The sequence below is a fragment of the Pyxicephalus adspersus genome, chromosome 1, assembly GCF_032062135.1.
Source record: "Pyxicephalus adspersus chromosome 1, UCB_Pads_2.0, whole genome shotgun sequence".
Classification (NCBI taxonomy): domain Eukaryota; kingdom Metazoa; phylum Chordata; class Amphibia; order Anura; family Pyxicephalidae; genus Pyxicephalus; species Pyxicephalus adspersus.
Window position 1 is genome coordinate 34,305,852 of NC_092858.1, and position 24,418 is coordinate 34,330,269.

General features: G+C 35.8%; 1 protein-coding gene across 1 annotated transcript; it reads left to right on the forward strand.

Annotated features, from left to right (window-relative positions):
- Nucleotides 1-18,000: 18,000 nt before the first annotated feature.
- Nucleotides 18,001-19,551, forward strand: HOXC12 (homeobox C12). Its single transcript, XM_072398105.1, has 2 exons — nt 18,001-18,556; nt 19,313-19,551. The coding sequence occupies exons 1-2, from the start codon at nt 18,001-18,003 to the stop codon at nt 19,549-19,551; spliced, it is 795 nt and encodes a 264-aa protein (XP_072254206.1).
- Nucleotides 19,552-24,418: the final 4,867 nt, after the last annotated feature.

Sequence of the window (24,418 nt, forward strand, 5' to 3'; positions counted from 1 at the left end):
AGGTAGAATTTTGAAGCTTTATTGGACTGAGTATACTTTTGGCAAATAAAGTTTAATGGATTTTAATTGATTTTTAAACAAATGGATGGTACACATGCTTGTAGGCAATCACAAGTTATCCAAATATATGTCAAATGTCAAATGTAAAATGCCATCAAAAAGAAATTGCATAGTGTATGCTTAGCATAAAGCAAGGCTTATTTAATTGAAGTCCTATATTTTAGATATGGAACCCAATTTACTGATCAGCTAAGCTCCCCAAAAATAAATACAGCTTTCTCTGCAATAGTCATCTACAGTTCAGTCCCCCACAAATGGTATTCTCCATACTGCTGCTACCCCTGGATTTGTGGATAACTGACAGGCAACATCATCCATTGCCTTTGTGTGGCCACAAGTAAAGGTGGATCCATCCCCATTGGACATTTATTCTTGCAGTTAAACTTTGCTTCGTATGAATAGTTCTCACACATAGTTAAAAAGTAGATGGAAGATCTTCTGACCCTTAAGGTACAAACTGGAAGAATAAAGTCAATATAAAGAAAGATGAAATTCAGTTTTATGGCGAAATATTTCGTATCTGGAAATCATTAAACTGTTTAATGAACATGAGAGTTTGGAGATATAAAACTGTTTATAACAACAAATATGTGTACAAAGAAACAAAGCATGGTGCGAAACAGAATAACGCATCATCTCTTTAATCCACAATATATAATACCTATAAAATGTGAAACTAGCCAGCAGACTTGATGTCACTGTTACATGGTTTTCATCAAATACATCTGTTTGATTTTCAAGTATATTTCAAATGCATGATTCATAATATTTATAAATCTCTAGCGATGTGCCACACTGTTTACTGAAAATCATTAATTAAAGTGTGGCGTCTAGACAGAATCTGCAGGAAGAACTGCAATGGTTGCCATGGATTCGCTATTATGAAATGAAAGATGCTCCTCTGAGAGATACATATATGAGTGCTAAACTCAGCTGTGGGGTAGTATGGCGTGTCCTTAAAATCTGCTTTCTGTTCAATATTTTCAGCAGTTTCCTAAAAATGTTCTGACCTTTTTGCTTTGCCACCCAAGGCCGTGTACACACAGACATTGGATCTTCATTATGGTGCGGCCACTGCAGATTTACCATTTTTTTATGGTGGGGTCTAATTACCATAATAAATGCATTAGGTTAGAATGAGCACATGATGTACAGTATATACCCACCAAGGGATCTTTATTATACTAAAGCCATGATAGGGTTACCAGTATACTTACTATGATGTCTAATTTGTAAATAAGTAACTGGAGAATAAACAGATTTCAAAATTAACAGAATGGTTTTCCTGATAAGAAGAGTTGTGGATCACAAAAAAAGCACACAAAATCACAAGTCTTTGGTTAGAAAAATGGACATTTTATTTTCTATTTGCTGCACCACAAAGGGGATCATATCCATTCTTAAAAATTTGAGTGTATTATAATCTATATTTACAGTAAATATAAAATGTATTATACTAACCTAATTCATAAACCTATGACCACGTTAATCATTTTGCTAGCTAGAATGTTATGCCTTAGTTTTCATGAAGCACCACCCTTACTTCACATATTCTTCTTTGAGGAATCTGACTTGTTCATTCGGATTAGGAAAAGCCTGGCTTGGTTCATGGGTACCACAAGGGGTTTATCAGGTTGTTTGTCAAACATTCTCCTTGGCTTTAAGTCTACGCAAGAACCCATCTCCTCCTAAAAATGCCTAAAGCTACGTACACACGTCCAATGATTCTCACCCAATATTCAGCTCAGGGCCGAAATCGGTCGAGAATCTGGTGTGTGTACAGTGCCCGTCGTACATTGTCCGAATGACTGTCCTGGCGGATCCGTGGACAATGAACGATCGTAATGCAAAGGAAGGGGGAGAGCGCACAGCAGGGTGCCACTCCGTCTTTCTCCCCCTCCCCTCTCCTTGAAGCAGAATGGTGCTGTATATACAGAACTCATTCATGCATCTTTCAGTCTTTTGTCATTGGAAAGGATCGTGAAGGATCCTTTCCAACGACAATAATTGCAGGTGTGTATGCAGCTTTAGAATGAGGTGCTGTTATCCTCAGGGCACAATAATCCCTTGTACCATTGTACCTCATACAATAAAGTTGATCTAAACGCCATGGATGTTATCTGCATGGAGTTTGCAGGTTCTCCCCGTGTTTGTTCTCTGGGTGCTCCAGTTTCCTCAACACATCCCAAAAACAGGTAGGTCAGATCAGGTAGGTTAATTGGCTTCCCCCCAAAACTGACCTCAGACTGTATAAAAAAGAATACCAGACATTAAGACATTAACATATGACTGAGGTAGGGACATTAGATTGTGAGCTCCTTTGAGGTACAGCTAGTGACACGACTATGGACTTTGTACAGCGCTGTGTAATATGTCGGCGCTATATAAACACTGTTTATTAATAATATTATTAATAATAATAATAATAATAAACTCTGCACATGGTTTCTGCATTTATTAGGTGTACTTGCTTTACTGTGACAACATACCTATAAACTAGCTCTTTTTCACATATTTGCCATTATACTCTCATTAACTTTTACTTGCAAAATGTTCCTATGGTTCCTCAAAATATTGTTATTCGAGTTCAATGCAGTTACTTGACTCTAATGTAATAATGGACATATGTATAGATAGGAGAAATATCAGGTCTTTGTATAAATTGGGGCTGGGGGAAGCATTCACTATCCACTGTATGGATAAACATGTTATTTGTAATGTTGTTTCTAACAATTAGATATCCCATTCTTCTAATGATTAGGACATGTTGTGTTGGAATGCTCTCTTGTTGCAGAAGCCAGAATGGGTGAAATCAATTTCTTCTCAAACAACCAGCCACTCCTAAATGGGAATTGCAATAGGAAGTGCACAGGGCATTCGCCAGATCTATTCTTTCCATTTAGATCCTACACCTTGGGGCTGATTCATATATCTTAGCTGTCTGGGAGAATTATAGAATAGATGCCATTAAATGGCAGCAGCACAACAGGGTCTAATCCAATTTCTATGACCACAAACAGTCCCCACTAGACCTTGGTAGGATGAATATTGCAAGGTTCTTTCTTGAAATGCTGCATGCTCCAATCCAGGCAAATATATGGCACCAATCAGGCGGTCTGTCGGTATTTTGTAAGTGGTATTTTGTAAGTTTGTGAACCCAAACTCTCCTTTGTCTTCACAGACACATTAGTAGTATGATGGGTGCAGAAACACATTTTATTCCATTATGCCTAGGTGTGTGCATGAGTATATCAAAGCAATTGACCCCAAGGCTTTAGGAACACAAGTACCTTCTGTCATTTAGTAAGTGAGTGAGTTAAAAAAACAATAGTATCCCTCTGAGATAGTTCATCCTTCTTACAAAAACAGACAAGGACTTGGATCTACCAGTTGGATATAAAGGGGTTCAGCATTAAGGGCCTGCAATTTCTTCATGAAGTCACTTTAACACCAATGCAGAGCAAAACAAACTGCTTTTTATGGACATCGGTATTATTCTGCCTATTGGGAGTTGAGTTTTCTTTTTGCAGAATAATCATGTTTTTGTATCCCTCAAGGCTGTAAGAAGTTTGTAACATTTTTGTATTGATGATCCCCTTCTTTTCACTACCTCTTATTGATTGGTCATATTTGCTCCACCCACATTCATTTGACTTACCACTCCCACATCAGTTAAAGTGGGTGTGGTTACAGCTGCAGCTTCAATGTCAAAGTCAAATGGCCAAGTATGCAAAATACTTCCTTTCCACAGTACAGACCACCAAACATGAGATAAGAAAGAAGTTTCGATGTATCCTAAACTTTAATGAACCTTTACAAATGTAGCCGCAAAATACCCGAGGATAGATATAAAAGGGTACATTTTGCTGCCTAGCCCTCTACTTCTCTAGCCCTAAATACTGGATTATAAGTAAATGGAGATCGAAGTGTTTAGGAATAGTAACATTTGTTGCAGTAGAATCAATTAGAAGAGTAACATTAGTACTTCTAAAATACCTGCATATTCTTTACTGTAACAAAGAACATTTACATATCTTGTAACAAATTGCCCATGATACCTATTTTTCGTACAACCTGTTCACTAATCTCTATAAACTTTCCCAACTGCGTTGCGATTTCTGCCAAATACCAGTGCCATTATTCTCTCTTATCACAGCACCAATAAAGTATTGGCTTTAGCAAAGGTTACAGCTGTAGGGCCTTGGGGTGCGATTAGATGGCAAGTGAATGGAGTATATTGTAGAGTCAGCTGCAGTTTGTATTTTAGTTCTCTGTCTGTGCAGGTGCTTCTTTTTTGTGCAGCAATTTCATAATTTCTTTTAATTAGATTTAATTGTGATAAGAACCGAGATTGTTGGCATTTGATGCCAGCAGTTGTTGTTTGCATTCTTCGTATCATGCATGGATTATGCAATAATATATATTGGCCAAGAATTAACAATCCTAAATTGTTTGAACACATGCTTAGAGACTAGACCTGTTTGGCAGGTTTTTGGGGTAATGTTGTTTTCTTGGAAGGACAAACTGAAATCCAAGGTCAGGAAATTAGTGGCATGAGGATTATTGCGATAAATAGACAGGTAGTTAAATAGGTGATTGATAACTTGGTAGACATATAGTACATCCCCCAGATAACAAAAAATGCTTATACACTTCCATTAATATATAGACAGACTGAAAACCTATGACGTACCTTTACATCATCATCCCACATTTATACCAAGATTTGAATTACATTATACCCCCTATCCCTTTACAGCAAACTCCATCCTTTACATTGGAATCCTATATCCACATGAGAACCCTCACAGAATAAAAAAAATCCAGTTTTCTTTTGTAAAAGTGTTATTGGGGTTTTAGTTTATTTAAAAAGAAATTCTAAGCTTTCGAACTATGGAATGAACTGAAACACTCAGTTTTGAATGTGAAGGTGTTACGTAAAGCTTGTACACTTTAACAAAAGGGGAAAGAGAGAGTTGAATACTATCAGTAAATAAAGTAAAAGAAAATCTGGAAATATGGGGGTGGGAGGTCAGGTTGTAGGGAAGGAGTAACTTTTCTATTCATCTTCCAGATTTCCCTTTCTCTTTTTTGGAATTCTCAAGTTACATACATGCGCTATATAATTATCACCCGAGACAAATGTTTATGATCAAGTGAAAATAAAGCATATGTACAGTTGTATTTTAGCAATCCATCATGGTGGCTCACTAAACAGCTGACTGTTGATGACTGGTGGTATTTCCGAGGGTGCAATAGGATGCCTCCCTCTAGTGCTCCCATTTCTTCTATCTAAAGACCTGAACAGCACTGTGGGTACAGCACTCATTTATTCTAGTAAATAACAGGGCAAAAGTTTTCTGTGCTATCACCCTGATCACATAGCTAAACAATAAGTCAAAACACTTATATTTAGTCTTATAGCTGGAGCTCCTATCTATATATATAAAATTGGATGCATGTATGTATGTATGTGTGTATGTATGTTCCACTCAAAAACCGCATGGAGACATTCTACCTAAACTTGCAATACATATGACTGAGACTCATGTGAGTGCACCAGTCATCTTTGTACAGCGCTGTGCTATATGTAAGAGCTATATTTGGATGTGTGTATGTCATCACTAGGAAACGCATGGAGACATTCTACCCAAACTTGCAATACATATGACTGAGACTCATGTGAGTGCATCAGTCATCTTTGTACAGTGCTGTGTAATATGTCAGAGTTATATTTGGATGTGTGTATGGCATCACTAGGAAATGCATGGAGACATTTAAAGCAAACTTGCTAGACATATGACTCATGTGAGTGCACCGCTGATCTTTGTACAGCGCTGTGGTATATGTCAGTGGTATATTTGCATGTATGTATATATGTATGTATGTGTGTATGTATTTCTCAGTGACAGTGTGCCTATGGCTTATATTTTTACATACTTTTTTTTGGACTTTTTTACAAATTTCTGGCCTGTAATAATGTGAAAATGTAAGGCAATCGGTCGAGTGCAATCAAATGCAAACAAAATTAAACAACACCATATACAAGAAAATCACAACAGCTTATTTGATTCCTTTTCCTGTATATTATAGGATTGCAATAAAAAAAATACCTGGGCAACGCCAGGTTATTAGCTAGTCTAATATATAAATCCCTGTTATATGTTATCAACACACCTAGAAAAAAATCCTTCTTTAAACCTTTCCGATAGGCTGATAGCTATTCATGTTAACGTTACCATTTTATATCACTGTAATTAGAATACATTGTTTCATCTATTATATTGCATGGGAATAAATAATTCTCTGCCCATGCATGTGGCATCTCTTCTTCTTCCTCTACTGCTAACAACTTGACAGATCCTACTTCACAATCTTCTTTTTTTTTTCACCTGGAGTCCTAATTTAGAATTAGAACCACACAAATTGATTCCTTTGCCTCATACTTCAATTACATATAAAGAGTTTTTATTATTTCTCTTTTCAGTAGTTTCTTTGTGGTCCTTTATTTTCTCCTTCATTATGCAAAAAGAATAAACAATGTCAATACAAGTTTGTCTCTAAATGTAGCTATAATGGCATGTCATGCAAAAAATTCCTTAAAACTATTTTGCACATCTCTCCAAAACAATCACATTTCCCTGTGTTTTGTCTCCTAAAAAACACTGCAGAAACAAAATAAATACCTGTTGATCTCATAGAAACCTAACTTGTTACTTCCTGTACACTCTGCTTGGGCTGCATGTTTTGGAAATTGAGTAGATTGGGAAGGTGCTCTGTAGTCCTAGGACACCTCCTGTCTTAGGGTGACAATTATATACACAGTATAAAGCGTGAGCAATGTCATTCTAGGAAAGGATATGTGTTATGATGAGATATACAATTCAAGCCAATGGGTACAGAAATTTGTCAATTTAAGAAACTTGCTGTTTCTTGAGTGTGACTTTATATTACCTTTATATAAAACCTCAGCAAAATATGTTTTAGAGGGAAGGGTGGCTCATCTGGAGAGATTTCCCTTCAATTTGCTCTCTTGGTGACAACATTGCCACTAGCATCTAAAAGCAAGCCAATCTATACAACAGGAACACAACAGCAATGATAACACATTTTTGGTAGAGCGGGGAAGGGATAAACCTGTTGTAGGGTTTTTATTACTGTCTGTGTCCCTGTGTTAGATTTTCCCTTCCCCCTTGACTACATTGTCACTGGAACAGAAGGTGTGGGAAAATCTTCTCAATGGGACACAGACTGTAATAAAAACTCACTGAAGATCCCATTCTTTGTAAAGCTTACAAATTATTTTTCTTCCAGGTACACTGGAACACTTGTATATTTTAGTAATTTAATAATTAGTTATAATATTGTGCTTTACTGTTATTTTTTTATTTTAAATAGATGTCAATAAAACTGTGTGTATTGTGTGTGCCTTTACTCTCTCATTTCCAGGGTTTTTTGGTTACATGTGTTCATTTTCTGATCAAAGTACATTTATTTCATATATATATTAATATATATATAAATATATATATATATATATATATATGTAAAATAAACCCATAGTGATATATATCTGTTGCTTAACCACTTGATTTCCTAGGGATTTTAATTCAGATATCTTCTTAAGTGCCACAACATTTTTTTCACAAATGTGTAGGTTCTGCCCCTTATAAATAACAAAGTCTACCTAATGATGCATGAGCAAATTATTGAGTACATTGACACTGTTCTTTCATCCTATATATGGTATATTGTCTGCTAATATCTGAATAAAGGCTGTACACAGGGGATAACCACTTTTGGACCGAAATATGTCCATTCTAAAGTGCATGGAGAAAAGTCCATGTATTCTAAATGAAAGTCTCTCCAAACCTTTCTTTTTAAATTGGTAGAACATTGTTCATATATTGGTGCATATGTAGTCCACCAAGAGTATTGATTATCATCTATATTTAAAAAAAAAACACTTTTTGAAAACAGATAGGGAAAGAAATAATTATCAAAATAATAACAATAGATTAACAGTCATAACTAAGCAAAAATTGTATTGACCATGACACATATGCAAGAATAGTATTTCAAAACATTGTGACTGTCATGTAAATTGTAGCAGTAATAACAAAATATGATATCAATAACCAACAGTCTTGAGTGGACCATGTGTTTCCTGTCTGTTAATTTTACCATTTTTATGGGGTAAATGGGGGTTGTAAATACCCACAAACTATCTATATTTTATTGTTGATTGTACAGCATATTACTAAAATAATTAGAGGTAGGGTGTGGAAGCTTTGATTTAAAAATAATATATCACCAATGATTTCTAATGGTATTTAAACAATGATTTGTTTATGGTAATACATATTATAAAGAAACATATTCTAATTCCATTAATATTTTATTGATATACTTATATAGTTATTACAGTGGTGCAATCTGTTTTAGTCAAGTTGTCATGTCTGTGGTTTTGTGATTGGTTCTATTTGTACAGTGGTCTCCAGACCTTGATGAGACCTTGTTGATTTTGTTCAAATGACTTCATGGATTTTTACTATAAAGCTGATTTTGTTATTAGTCTTTACCCAATTCATGTATAAAGGTATTTGTTTTTTTTTTACATGATTAGATATTTGAAGTGAATGTTAACAAGTGAGCAAGTAGTATTTTTTCACATTCTCTTCTAGTGTATACTCATGAGTGGCACTGGTATTTTAGAACTCTAACAATGTATCTAGGTATAAGATAAATTGATGGATAAATAGATATGCATAAGTACATACCCCTTTGAATCAACAGGAAGACCTCAAGCTACACAAAAAATAGTTCATAATGTCAGAGAAAAGTCAAAATCTAGGTTGTTACATAAAATTTACCAAAATAATGGAAGTTCACTAATAAAAACTAATTACGAGACACAAATTAATTTGCTTATTTAGCAGTTATGCTATTGGGGAAAATTAAATATGTATTCAACTTTAAGTCAACTGAAGTGGCATATAACTTCAATAAAAATTTAAGTATTTCAGGAAGACCCCAAAGTTATAAACAGTATGATGAATAACAAATAAATTTTAAAACATGTCTAGGGAAATTTAGTACCAATATTGGTAAAAGAATATGGTAAAGTGGTGAATGGCTGTTAAGGCAGTCCAACCAAATTTAGTGACCCAATATAAAGAGGGTTAGTCTGAGTAGTAGTGGTAGTAGAAACCATCGGTAATAAGCAGTAAAGAGCAGCAGGAAGTCACATCTGAGCAGGGTGCAAACATTCATTGTACTTCTTTAATCCGGGGGATAGTGAATGCTAGCTGGTTTTCCTGAGTGAATACACTTCCCCATTAAGGTCCCAGTCAATCCGGGTCCCATCATCTGCAACAACTACCCACTACCTGTTAAACCTGCAATAACAACAACTGGTAGAATTAGGTCCCCCAGCACGGATTCCCTTTGCAACCCCGAGATGTCTCATGACTAAAAGCATGGAGCCCCCAAGAAAGTCAATCCTGGAAATAAGCAAAATTATGAAATGCGTTGTGCTCATTTGTTAACAAAAGGTTAATTAGAATTTTTGTGGTATTTATTATTTTATTTATGCAAGCACATTTTATTTTGTACAGAGCTGCAGTTATCATAATTAGCTCATAAAGTACATCCTCTTTTACAACAAATCCCCCCTTTCTTAGCATGTACATGTGAAAAGGTGTTACAATACACCATGTTCTTAGAGACAACACGCCATTTTCTGCAGTACCTGGAAACACTTTGTGTGGGGCATTTTTTGCCCACAGGAAACAGTCTCTACCATGAAAGGGCCAGTTGGTTGTGTTTTATCCAGACCGAAGCTTAGGGTCTGTCCGTGAACTAAATTGAAATGACACATACAAATCCTATTTGTCAAGTCTGGGAAACATGGCAAGGATGTGGGGAAAGATGCTTTGGTCTTAGGAGTCCAAAATGTAAATTGCCACTGAAAACACCATCCCCCACAGTACCCTTTTTATTAGGTATTGAAAACTACCCATGACTGGTCATCACACATCATAGCACAGGAAAATAAAAAACAGTTCTACGTCAAAGTCAGTGACAAGAAATGCTGTTCACCAGTTACCCTTATACAATATACTGGAGCAATAGTGATTTCACCAAGAAAATTCTTAATTTGATAGATCCATATGTGCAAAGCCAGAGGTGACTTACCCAAAGGATTTACAGCTGTTATCAAGGTCAGAGGTGGCTCTACCAAGTAATGACTCAGGGGATGAAACCTTGTGCAACCATCAACTGTCTGCTTTTTTATTCCAATTCCCCAATAAAAACATACTTTGCACCTTCTAAGTGTTAACTATATTGTGTGTGAATCAGAGTAAAAATTACTATTAAAGATAGATAGATAGATAGATAGATAGATAGATAGATAGATAGATAGATAGATTTCACTATCTCACTTACACAGGTATGCACAATGATCCACAATGATGTCAGGCACTGATATCCTATTTCACATAAAGACTTTTACTTTCCTTTTTAATTGTTTGACTTGATGAGTGAATTTTACTGCAAGCTCAGCACTGTTGACTTGCATTTTAATTTGAAATGTCCCCATTAAATATGACACTAAGGATTTAAATATATATTCCCTGTTTGCATCAATAAATAATATTGCAGATTACTTTGTGGGCATACTGTACAGTGTTAAATATATTGTACTTATTTTTTTTTTTGTTTAGTCCATAAAAATTTCCTATTTAATGTGAAAAAATACATTGTTTCTGTTGCAATTCATTTTTCATACATTGAATGAGAAAAAGGTTTTAAATCTTTCCAAAAAATGTATATGCATGAGGTTAAAAAAATGTGTATACCCTATACAGCATTCATTGTTTGTGTCCAAGGAAGAATGCTCCAAGCACCTCAGGCCTGCTAGTTTATTTGAACACCAAAACAGAACAATCATGTGAAGAGCCCTGCAATAGAAGCACATCCTGTTATAACATGTGCTGTAATTGCCTCCTATCATAACTCCTTCTGTTACTCCATGCAGACACTCCTATATTACTTCCTGTAGCAAATGGAGAAAATTAAAGCAAATTACCATGACACATTGAACACAGGCACACATACAATTAGTCATCTAAAAAATGGTTGTTTTAAGAAACATAGCTGTAAAGCAAATTCTCTGTTTCAATAAGGATCAATTCCTAAAAACAACAGTGTAAGCATTTCTGTTCTGAGTAAAGCATATTTGCATTTGAATTCAACACTTCAAACAATACATATTTGTGTTTTCTGCCTTCACATGTCAGCTCCCATAATAAAAAAATGTCAGACTTCTATTTCAAAATTAAATAATGGCTAGTGGGATAAAGCAGTATTTTCATCAGCCTTTATGTGCCTTTTAGGTTTTTTTAGTTTGCATAAAGCATAAAAACTGGAGATCACACAATTCTAGTGAAAATCACTGGTGTCATTTAGTACTGAAAAACATCAAGCATGAGGGAATTTACCATAAAATTAGTGCAGCATGAAACATCTCTGTAGATGAACAGGGATTTTATTAATTGAATTAATTTTTGATTGCTGTATAAAATGTAAAAGTCTAAAGGTCTGCAGTGAAAGCTCAGGAGACAGACGCAGAAAGTAAATTGAGAACAGCTACAGATATGTGGCCTACACGATTTCTTTATTTGTTAATTTGTAGCTTTAGTAACAGTTTTAGTTGTACCTAACACACAAGTCCACAATTCTTTCTTTTGGTTTACTAAGTTTATAATTTTTTTTTTTGTTTCGTTACTTTTTAGTTTTAACACTAGTTTAGATCATTCTGTTCTATAAATCAGCTGTGAATATATTGTGTGTCAGTGGTCAGATGGTCAGTGTTCATGCAGCTGTGTTGTTTACTGCGGAGTTAGCTAACATAAATCTAAATTTCTATAAAACATGAAATATTTGAAAATGTAATAAAGTATGCCTTTATATCAAGATCATAATAATAAATAATCAGGCGATAAGGTTTTTTTTTTCATTAAAGATATTTATATATATATAGGGATATATATATTAGGGATAATTTATTTGAAAGCTAGAAGCACAATTTAAAAGGTAGACATCAAACATTACAATATTATATTATTGCAATTTATTTATATAAAAACACTGGGCTGTACAATGCAGTTAACCAAATAAAAATATTTTTTTTTCACAAATATTACATTTGTTCCAAAAATGCAAAAATATTTGTACCATTTGTAACAATGCTTTCATATATATATATATATATATATATATATATATATATATATATATATATATATATATATATATATATATATATGGGAATATATAGGAATATATAGGAATATATATATATATACATAATATATATATTATGTTTTTTAGAAATGTATAAAAAATAAATCAGCCATAAGTGTACATATACTAAATACATTCACTATACATGTCTGGTTTGCATGTATGGTTTGTTCTTTTTTTTAAGTAATATCAAAAATAAACCTCTGTACCAGAAATGAATGTATGGCAGGAGAACTACAATATTCACCATTCCTTGACAGCCATAAGAAAACATAAAATATCTAATAATCTGTCCGAACACATAAAATATGTTTATATATGACCCAATCGTTCCTAATATTTTGAAGCTGATTAATGGCAGTCTTCTATAGATGTGATAGTTGTATATAGTACATGATGTTCTGAGCAGGGTCGGATCATGGTTGTACAGTTATCTATTGGTGGCTGTTTGGCTTTTTATCATCAAATATTAATAATACTTAAAATTTATATTAAGGTGGGAAAATTTGAGTTTTACATGTTAGGGATATCCTGCTATGTAGAGTTGCAGGAACATTTCTGGGCTAGCCTTGACCGTGACTATGTCCAGCCATAATGACCTTGACATGAAAATCTACTTAGAAAGTAATCGGGGGGACACAAGTTTGATCGTCAGAAGAGCCACAACTGGCCCTAGCAGTAGCTGGATGTGACAGAGCTGTGTTTATGGACAAACAAGGTGCCATTTGAAGTCTAGACAGACAGGCTAATGACTGTCCATAAACACATGGAAGGAAGTGGATGGACGTATGGCTTTTCTTCTCTTTGTGTTTAGCACTTTCAAAGAACTCTGCTGAGCGCAGTCTGCGTCTTTCTATGGGAGAAGTGTCAGTGTGAGTACAGGGAGGACTCTGCACAGATCACAGGGGACCCCGACATCTGCAAGAGCAGCACCCCCAGAAATGGTCTACACAAAGGTAGGATCCTGGCTGAGAGCTTTAATGTTATATGTCATTTGGTACATGCTTTAGACTGTGGTGCAATGTGTCCTTAGGGTGATTGAAGGATCTGTCTGGTAAATGAATATAAAAATGAAATATGTGCTTGCTTGGGGAATCCTGTCCTCGGGATAATTTAATGGAGAGACGATATCCTCTACTGGTCAGGGAGGGGAAGCTGCGGTGCTTGTGTTGGGAGCTGATGAGATTAGGCTGTTTGTGAACAGCTGTCTGCCTGATGTACAGTCTCTGCTCTTCTCTCTCCCCCACTCCCCACTATTCTATCTCCTTCTATTCCATTATATATCACCTTCCAGCTCTCTCCCATTTCAATTTCTCATCTTTCTCACTGTTTCTTTCTCTTTAACATATTTTTTTCTTTCTCCTTCTCTCTTTCCCTCTTTCCATCTCTCTCTAGCTCTTTCTCTCCTTCTCTTTGCCTCTCTCATTTCCCCTTCTTTCTTTCTCCTTTTCTCTCTCTTTCTATCTTCCCTACCTTCCATCTCTTTGTTTTCTCCCTGCCTCTCTTACTTTCTTCTTATTTCTCCTGCTCTCTCTCTCTCATTCTTTCCTACTTGCTATCTCTCTCTTATCTCTCTCCTACATTATCTCTCTCATCCTACTTTTTGTCTCTCCAGCTCCCCATTCTTTCTCTGTGTCCTCTCTCTCTCTCTCTCTCTCTCTCTCTCCCTCTTTGTCATTCTTCCCCCAGAGATATTTTCCTATCCCTCCAGTTGCCTATTTGGTTGTTTGTTACTTTGTCTCTGTCCTATATCTCCTACACTATATTCTTGATAATTTCCACTCTCAGTAATGGTAGTAATGCTTCAATTTGTAGCCATTCATATTTATATTGCACTATTAGTTTCGAGTCTCTGGGAATTTTCCTTGCCTTTTCCACATAATCCAGGTTTTGCTTCAGGGTCTGAAGCATTAAATCACCAAGTCTCTTTCTGTCTGCCCTGTCACTCTCTCTCCTTGTCACTCTCTCTCCCTCCCCACCTCTTCCTCCCCCCACCCTTATGCCTCTTCTTTCCTTTCTTATTATAAAGTCTCTTCCAGCCTTTCCTTCTCTCCTTCAGTCTTTCTGCTTTTTAATACCCCTCTCGGTATTTACCCTCCTGCTATCAGAATTGCAGCAGTCAGCATTTCTTCCACATCTGTTATAATTAGTGAGGCCAGAATATGTTTTATCCATGTCTTATATCAGAGGTAAATATGTGTGTACAGCTATGCATTGGACGGGCTCCAGAACAAAACATGCTGTTTAGGACATTTTTAGCTCATGTAGAGAGGAACTTGGCAAATCTCAGATCACGAAATATTTGGACAGCTATCCTAACAGGGAAAGAGCACAGCAATGTTTTCCCATTGATCTCAATGTACAGCAGAATTAACGAGTCTCTCCTAAAAAAAGTGATTTGTGGTCGTAAAAGAGGGGGAGAGGTATTGTTTGCTTATCTGCCTCACTCCACTGAAGTTTTAACACGACCATGACAAAATGAAATACGGGAATCCACATCAGTCTGCATTTAGTGGATGGCTTACTGTAATTAGTGTGTGTGTGTAATATATATTAATATATATATGTGTGTGTGTACATATATAGATACATAACTAGCTGCTATTGCATAATCACACACCCACATATATATTTCATTTATATTCTGAAAATATTTATATAGATACATACCTAGGTGCTTTTACACACACACACATATATATATATATATATATATGCACCTAGTTATGTATTTATATATATTTATTAGAATATAAAGGAAATTTATGTAAATGTGCGCTCTCTCTCTTTATATATATAAGTTGTGGTTTTTATTTGTAAGATATATATATATACATCTTTACACAAATTTTCAAAAAAATAATATACGGCAGTCGTAAATATAAAGATACATTTATCTAAAATATATATTATATATATATATATATATATATATATATATATATATATATATTATATATATAAATATACATATAGTTGGAAATGAACATTTTTGGTGAGATAAAATGTTTTGCGTTTAGGTTTGATGACAGTTATGCTTCTTAATTTGGTCAGTGCCATGGGCAGAATATATGCCCTTCTTCTTTGAAAAGAAGGAATTCGATGCAGGGGTAGAAAAGGAAAAAGAAGGGAATCACAAAAGATGGTAAATAAAACGGAGCCATGATCAATAAAGGTTTACAGCTTCAAGCTATTTCTCCCTTGCAGCCCCCTCCCCCTCCCCCTCTTCTGTCTCAAGGGCTCATGAAGAAATTCAGGACTCATACAAAGGGTTCCCTTTAACACCCTAGACAATGACCTTGAACTGGGGCTTCAGAATTTCATATCTTTGTTGTCATGTAATATGTGTCTGCAAGTCCTTCACTCATTTAGAGGTAGAATTGACTATTTTTGTCACTGTGCAGTGCTGGGTGCGCATTTTTCTGCAGTGGATGGAATGCTGAATACTAAGTGATGTGTGAAGATTTTATGCTAGAAATTGCCTTATAAGGACAAACCTGCTGGAAGTGATTTCTTTTCCTCCGTTAGAATTGTGAATAGGCAGGATACTTACATTTCTATCCTTTAGAATATACACTACACTACATTTCTTCTCAAATGAATTGGGAAACATTTAGGTCAGTTTGAACATTATCCTATACACCATCATCTGTACAGTGTAACTGGTACAAATAATCTATCATATGTGATAAGAAAAAAAAGCAAACTGATATATGACATAAATGAATAAAAAAAAATAAATAAAAAGTTCACTTTACTATTTATTCCGCACGTGATTAAGTATTCAAAGTGAACACAGCTACAAGTAAATAAGTGCAGATTCTCAACTCCTTTACTTCACCTCAATTAAAAAATGAATAGAAAAAAACATCATATAGTAACATAACATCATATAGTTGACTAATTACATTCAAAAGATTGTTGCATAAATATAAGCAAAAAAAGAGTTGACTTCACCTTTAGCAAGTATATATATATATATATATATATATATACTTGCTAAAGGTGAAATCAACTCTTTTATATATATTTATATATATATATATATAATATTTTTTTTTATTTGCAGATAACATATAGTATTTATTTGTTTGCAGATAGCATAAAGTAAACATTAATATTATAAAACGAGTTTTACATAATACTGATGCACATCCGTGTTGTGTTATTCATTTATTCACGTGTTTCCAAAATGATTAAATTGTATTCAATTATTTTAGCGTTTTATTGCATTGTACAACATAAGGCTGTGTGTGAGTTTCTACGTTTTTTTTTCCTTAATTGTAATTTTTTTAACTATATATTAATAGTAAACAATAAATGACTTTAATTAATACCGCAATCAATAACACTAGTAAAGGGCGGAATTTCGGTTGTGATTGGGAACAATGCTGGGAGGAATAAATCAGTTACCAGAAAAAAAACAGGTGAATGCCCCCCTACTATTTATCAATAGTGTAGAATATGCAGACATCAATGAGCACCATGTAGTAGTATATATGTACATGTGTTTTATAGATAAATATAAAACATTTATTATTACTGCATGGTGCTCATTCATATATATCTCCCCTCCTATTGTGTGATACTTCCCCCACCTCCTAGATTGTAAGCTCTTCTGGGCAGAATCCTCTCCTCCTGTGTCACTGGCTGTATCTGTCTGTCATTTGCAACCCCTATTTAATATACAGCGCTACGTAATATGTTGGGTCAATATAAATCATATTTATTATTACTACTACTACTACCAATAATTATAAAAATATATTGTGTATTGGTATCTGATCTGATTTGTATGTTTTGGTTAATGTTTACTATTTTTGCATAATGCTCCAATGTATTAATTTTTCATTATAGTAAGTTGAATTAAGACGAAAGAAAAGATGATTTAGCTTCAAATAGCTGGGTATTGTAAGAGGCGATAAGACTGCGGTTAAAGAACTGAAGAAGAGGGACATATGTAATTCTGCAGATAGATGACAAAGAGAGAAAAACAGAGAGAGAGATGGGTAAATGGATGGATGGATGAATAAGATGGTGGGGAATGGATGTGTAAGCAGATGCAATATATATATATATGTTTCTATATTTTATGTATATTCAATATATATATATATATATATATATATACATATATATTTAAACTAAATAAACATTATACTCAAGTTGTAGGAAATAAGAAGCTAGCATTTTGTGAGTAAAGGCTGATGATGATATGTGTGTATGTATAAATGTATGTAAATAAATATCTATCAATCTAGATAGATAGATAGATAGATAGAGATAGAGATCCAATGACATTCTCCCTAATTCCTATTAGTGATAGGTCCACTTAGTGAGTGTGAATAATGTAATTGCATGATAATTAATTAGGATGTATTAGAAGTCTAGACAATCTGGGTTTATGAAGGGGATGTGCAGGAGAAGGCTGGGAAGACACATGTGGGATGATCTGGGAGAAACTTCATGTTTTGTTTTGTGTTGAGTAGCCAATAAGGGGGCGTGGCTTGTGCGGGCGTCACAAGTGTCAGCCCACGTGAGTCGCAGCAGCCAATGGGGGCAGGCTGTAGCTTTGACTATGTTTAATGTCAGATGGCAATAAAGTAGAAGCTGCTGGTCAGGCCCGCGGAAATGGGCGAGCATAATCTTCTTAATCCTGGCTTTGTGGGACCTCTGGTCAATATTCACACCGGGGACACGTTTTATTTCCCCAATTTCAGGACATCTGGAGGCCAGTTACCTGGCTTGCCCTCTCTGTCTTATCCAAGGAGGGACAATGTGTGCTCTTTGCCCTGGCCATCCACAGAGCCGTGCAATGGATACCCCCAGCCTTATCTCAGCAGCCCCGTCTCCATTAACCCTTCGTTCAGCAGAGCTTGTGACCTGGCCCGGGTGGAGGAGAAGTGCTATTACCCGGAGAGCCTGAAGAGAGAGGATCGCCTGAGGGATAATGTCCTGATGCCTCTGGATAGCGGCATTCCCAATGGCATGAGCAGCAGCAGCTTCCACAAATACGACTACAATGCTGCAGAGCCGGTCCCCCACGACCCGCCGTCCTGCCAGTCCTTGGAGTCGGATTCCAGCTCATCTCTCATTAATGAAGGGGCCCCCAAGACTCAGAGAGGAGAAGCGGTGACAACAATGGCTTCCCCCACCAACCCAGCCAGCAGCAGCCTCCCTGCCACTGGTAAGAAGAGCTGTGCATGGCTGCAGGATGACTTTTATTGGGGTGCTGGAGGGGATCACCATTTATGTTGGACCAACACCACTAGGGGTAGCACTAAAATACCTAAATCTTTTATTAGCTGTTGCCTGCTTTTAAAAGGGAGAGACAGAGAAGGAGAGGAGGGTTATAGCAATAAACATGTAAATATGTCATAAAATTAGGAAGCCTTTCTATAGACACCATCAAATCACTCACACACAGTTGTCAGGTCATCAAATATGTCGGGTAGCATTCCAGGCAACCTTATTGTCTGTGCAGCCAATATCCTATCCACATTAATGACATGAGCTACAAGAATAAGGTTCCTTAATAAAAAAAAGAAGACTCGATGGGTTTTAAAAACTGCAGTGCTATAACTGAAAAAAAGCTCTCTACAGATTCGTTTATTAATTCTATATTAACATGTAATATTTATCACACGGAACTGATAAGTTACATAAATGTAAAATTGATGGGTTGTTTTTGTTTCTACAATTCTATTATAAATGAAAATATTGTTTAGCAAATATAGCACAGGGATCTTTATTTCCAATTGAGTCCAATGAAATTTGATAATTACAGTCACATGGCTGGAAATAGAATGCCTGAAGCTTTGTGAATTGATTCTATTAAATCTAGATGATCCACATTGTATGTCTATGACCAACCAACACGTGTAGCAGGATGGGTTTGGGTATATATTTATTTAATATTGGGTCATCTCTAATATTTGTACAGGAACCCCCTGGTACCCCATGCACACCAGATCTCGCAAGAAGAGGAAGCCATACTCCAAGCTGCAGCTAGCAGAACTGGAAGGAGAATTTATGGTCAATGAATTTATCACCAGACAGCGGAGGAGAGAACTATCTGACCGACTGAGCCTCAGTGACCAGCAAGTGAAAATTTGGTTCCAGAACCGAAGAATGAAGAAGAAGAGACTGCTTATGAGAGAGCAGGCCATGTCTTTCTTCTAGCCCCAATGTCCTGTGTGGACATGTATGTAGAAGAATCACAGTCTATGAGAGCTGGACACATGCTAACCCTCCAGTGTCATCAGCTTCATGTCTACACAGAGGGGATGTTGGAAAGCTATGGACTGCCTGATACATTCCTGCCTAGGCAGCTGCTATTCTGTCCTGGTCTTCTCCTGATTTCATAGTCCTCTAGTGTTCTGACATCATCTATGGCTTTGTACTTGATGCAGAATCAGCTGAGCTGCCAACAATACTGGTCAGTGTTCCCCCTTTTTTTATTAAGATGACTACCACTCTCACCCCAAATGAACTTTGTTCTGTTCTTGTTGGAGGGGGTGAGGGACAGTCTGCTCTCTGTGAGTCACAACATGCAAGCTGGAGATTTCAAGCATTTTAAGGACTTTTTTTCTGAACTGCTCTAAATCTGTCCTGCAAAATATTTCAAATGGGAAAACATTTATTTCTTCATTAATGTGAAGTTACACGGCTGCGTTGCCTTGCTCCTCTATTGACTGTCATGAGGGCTGGTTGTCATGCGTTGGTGCTATATCACATAGATGTGAATGACTATAGGGAAAATGAAGGACCCCTGTGGTGCGATGATCAGTCATAGACTGTAGAAGTAGCACATGCACATTCATACAAAACGTGTAAATAACATACCCAGGCAGTATTGTATTGTTCAGTCGCTGCCTTTACATTTCAGCATGTGCACATATGCTGGTATATCTGAAGGGCGAACTGTGAGCTGTTGTTATATCCCAGATCTACTTTAAAATGCCTTTCCATTAGATTTTTCTTTATATTCACATAAGTTTATCAATATATGTGTATATATTTATTTTATCGTATTGTATGTACTTTAAAAAATATACTGACCCTTAGGAATTGAGGAACAAAATATCAAATAAAATACAGAGAAAATGAATACCTGTTTTTGATAGCAATGCCAAAATAACAGCACACCCCCAAGATGTATTAATTACTTACAAGTTATATATAAAGTTAGGTCGTAGCTATAAAACTATTTTATGTTGTCCTAAACGACTTTTAATTGGTCGTTTGAGGAAGAATTGTTACAAGATCCTGTCGAGTTTAATTGACACTTTAACACTATTAAGACACCAAAGTAATCCTGTTTAAAGAGAAAAAATTTACAGTTTATGTGTGTGCCTGTGTGTATGTTTAATGTGCTTTAAAAAGGGAAGGGGATTGTTAGCGTATCTGTCATATGCGGTTTATGAAATTCTAAAGATAAGAAATATAAAATAAACATGCAACTTGGGTGAGTGGATATATTTAGGATTATATAGGCAGCATTAGATAGAATAGGATGACCTCCTATTGTCATATAATGACAAGGAAGGAAGGAAAGAAAGAAAGAAAGAAAGAAAGAAAGAAAGAAAGAAAGAAAGAAAGAAAGAAAGAAAGATGAAAGGAATATCTGGAAAGATAGCAGTGTGTGGGATTTTCTCCCCTGCAAGCTTTGCTCCATTCGTTTTATTTCAAAGGGGATTAATTTTATTGCAAACCAGCAATTTCTGGGATGTTTAAATCACCACCACGTGCTTCCCTTTACGTTCACGGTCATGGCCGGGCAGAACTGGCTAAAGGAGTCTTATTTACGATCTGTAAAGGATGGAGGCGATCCTGAGCAGGAAAAAATCCTGAATGGTACCTGCTTTTCATCAAGGTTTTTTTTCGTAGCTAGCCCACACAGTTGTATTGCTGGCCTTATTCTGGCAGAGATACAGTATGGAGGGGGAATAATGGATGCGTCGTTTGTAATGAACAAATGTCCTTCATTGCTAGCTCACTGACTTGCTGTGTTGCAATCCAATCCCGGAGGATCCTATTTTTATTTTGTGTTACTGGAAGTCAAATTACTTCTGGGGATGCAATTAGATCTGGAAGACTACTGCTGAGGCTGCAGTGCAATATCTCACCCACAATTATTTTTCTCTCCATATGGTCCAAGTGTCACTGACTGATCTTTAGGTGGCCACAAAAGAAGCAGGCGATCCTCATTCCTACAGCCAGCTATATTTTATTATTTTATTGAGACATTCGCAGAATAGTATTTTACATGTGCAATAGTGTCGTCAAGTGCTTTCTGAATCTTTTCTATGGCTCATCCATGTGAGAAGAAGGCAGCAGCAAGTAAATCTACAGTATGCTGGGATAGCTGTCTGTGCCTCTCCATGGAGTGTTGGCCTTCTTATACCATATGCATTCAATTTAGGATCTTATTAAGGGATAATGTTGACACGATTCCTACCTCACCCGATGCGGTAGGGACATAATGCTCCAGGCACGTTTGATCTTTATATAGCCACGTTTATTGTGCTTAATAAGTAACAACAATGATGTACTTTATGTGATTTCAGACAATAAATACATTTATCAAATACATGGATTGCTTTCTGTACTTCATCTGTCTCTTTTTAGCTTTTCCCCATGGCCGCCTGCCACTACTTTCATTCAGGGCAGTATTGTGAATGATCTCAAGCTTTCATTTATTTCAACTCAATTCTCTGGGAGGATGGATAGGAGTAAAGGTAGGGACAGCCTCAGAGCAGAGCTCTACATGGTGCCAGGTCCTAACAAAGGAGACTAGTGACAGGCCTATTGTCCCTGTGCCACTGCACAGAAAAATGGTAAAGCAGATAGATCTTTGTACATATTAAATAATATATTTTATTATTATTATTAATATTATTATTATTATTATATAGTATTATCTATAAAAGGGCTTAACCAAAAAAAACATTCCGAGGTAATACGAAAGGGGCTAGGGACTACCCTATTGTCCTGTGCCACTGTACAGAAAAGAAAACGCTACAGCAAAGTTTTGGCATAATAAATATTCGTTTTTGCCGTTATTAAAATGATTTCTATCCATAATACAATGGTGCCAAAGTCCTAACCACAAACATCTTGAGCTGAGGTTTTACAAAAGGGAGTTAGTGGCCGGCGTATTAAGCCTGTGCCTCTGTACAAAAAAAAATGTTACAGCAAAGCTTTTTACATTATTCTCAATTATATTATTATTAATTGAGGTTTTACAAAAGGTCCTAACCATAAACATTCTGCTTAGGATCTACTAAGCTTTGTACATAATGCTTAATAATAATAACAATTGTGCTAAAGTCCTAATCACAACCATTGTACTAGGTTTCTACCAAAAAAGACTGAAAGGATGACAACTTTATGATCTCTGTGCCATTGAACCTGGAAAAAAATATTACAGATGAGATATGTATATATTGATGAGTATAGATGTATAGATGAGTATATATAATATTGAGCAATAGTTATTATTATTATTATTATTATTATTAATATTATTATTAATAATATTAATATTATTTTAGGAAAATTAATGATAATAGTGGCGAGATCCCAACCATAAACATTGTGCTGAAGTTCCACCAGACTAGTAGACTAGTAACTAGCTTTTTGTGTCCCTGTGCTACTGTACTTGGATTAAAGGAAATGGTACAACGGAACTTTGCACACAATTATTAATAGTTAATACTAGCTAATGTATTATTAATTATAAAAATAATATTATTTCGGATGCTTTGTTCTTAAGCATTGAACCGAGGTTCTCTGTTGTCATTGTACTGGACATTAGTACATTATAAATCATCGTATATAACAAAATATACAAAGATAGTTAGAAAGATAGATAGATAGATAGATAGATAGATAGATAAATAAATGGATGATAGATAGATAGATAGATAGATAGATAGATAGATAGATAGATAGATAGATAGATAGAAGCGCATATTGCATCATTTTAAATATGTTATGTCTGACATAATGTATAATGTCTCATACGGTATGAAATATCAAATTAAGTGTAGATTATATATAAACACACACCTACTATGACAAACATTATATCAGACTTGTACCCGTTTTAGGGGACATGTTGGATTCATGTTATTACACATAAAACAAGAGTTTTTGTGCTCACCCTGACCACATCACTAATGTAGGGGACTTAGCACACATTAGTGAGTGAGTTTGCTGCCTGGAAATTGCAGATCTGGTCTGACAGTAAATGCAGCAGTCTGTCACAATGGTAAGCATTGGATGAGAGCTTTAGCGACTATCTGAGAATCACACTTGTCATTTAATGGGGCTTTTAAGAAAGGTGACTCATGCCCTATGCCTCCTGGTGGGAAGGTCACAGTAAGAATGAGATCACCTCCATCTAAAGTGTCTGAGAGGCCTCAGTAGTAGCTTCACCTTTCTATATTACTGTCTATGCCCACTCATACCAACCCCTAAGTAACAGGGTGCTGACTCCAAAGTAGGATCGATGGATTGTATTTAATAAAAAGAAAATATTTGACATTTTCAGGTGACAGAAGTCCATCTATAGAGTGATATGTGAAGTATACACAATGTTTATCTGATGGTCATAATTCTAGCAGCACTCTGATGAGACATTTGTCGCAGCAGGGGTCTAAGAGGTGCTGTAGCCCCCCCTAGCAGCCATGTACAAGTACTCTCAGCCCTGCTGATTATTGCAGTATAACGCATCGTCTGCTTGTAATGCTGCTTCATGTAAACAAGCTGACATTTTATAAATGATTCATGATTTTTTGGATTGATTGAAAACACAGTTATGGAGCATACAGTAAAAGTTTAATTAGCATTGTCGCAGCAAATAATGGAAATTATTATACAGAACAAATCTACTTATCATGTGACATCTAAATGGGAGATGCAAGTTTATTAAAGTGATGTTTTGCTTCAGAGTGTGTCTTTTGATTGTAGTATTTACAATGAGGCTCTGGTGAATAAAACTTTTTTCTGTCCTTGCAATGCTCAGACAAGAATGGATGATAGA

What these genes read in the sequence shown, in the direction of transcription:
- HOXC12 (XM_072398105.1), top strand. Translation starts at nt 18,001, where the DNA reads ATGGGCGAGCATAATCTTCTTAATCCTGGCTTTGTGGGACCTCTGGTC. An exon ending in CAGCAGCCTCCCTGCCACTG is followed by an intron (nt 18,557 to 19,312) that starts GTAAGAAGAGCT and finishes ATATTTGTACAG; the next exon opens with GAACCCCCTGGTACCCCATG.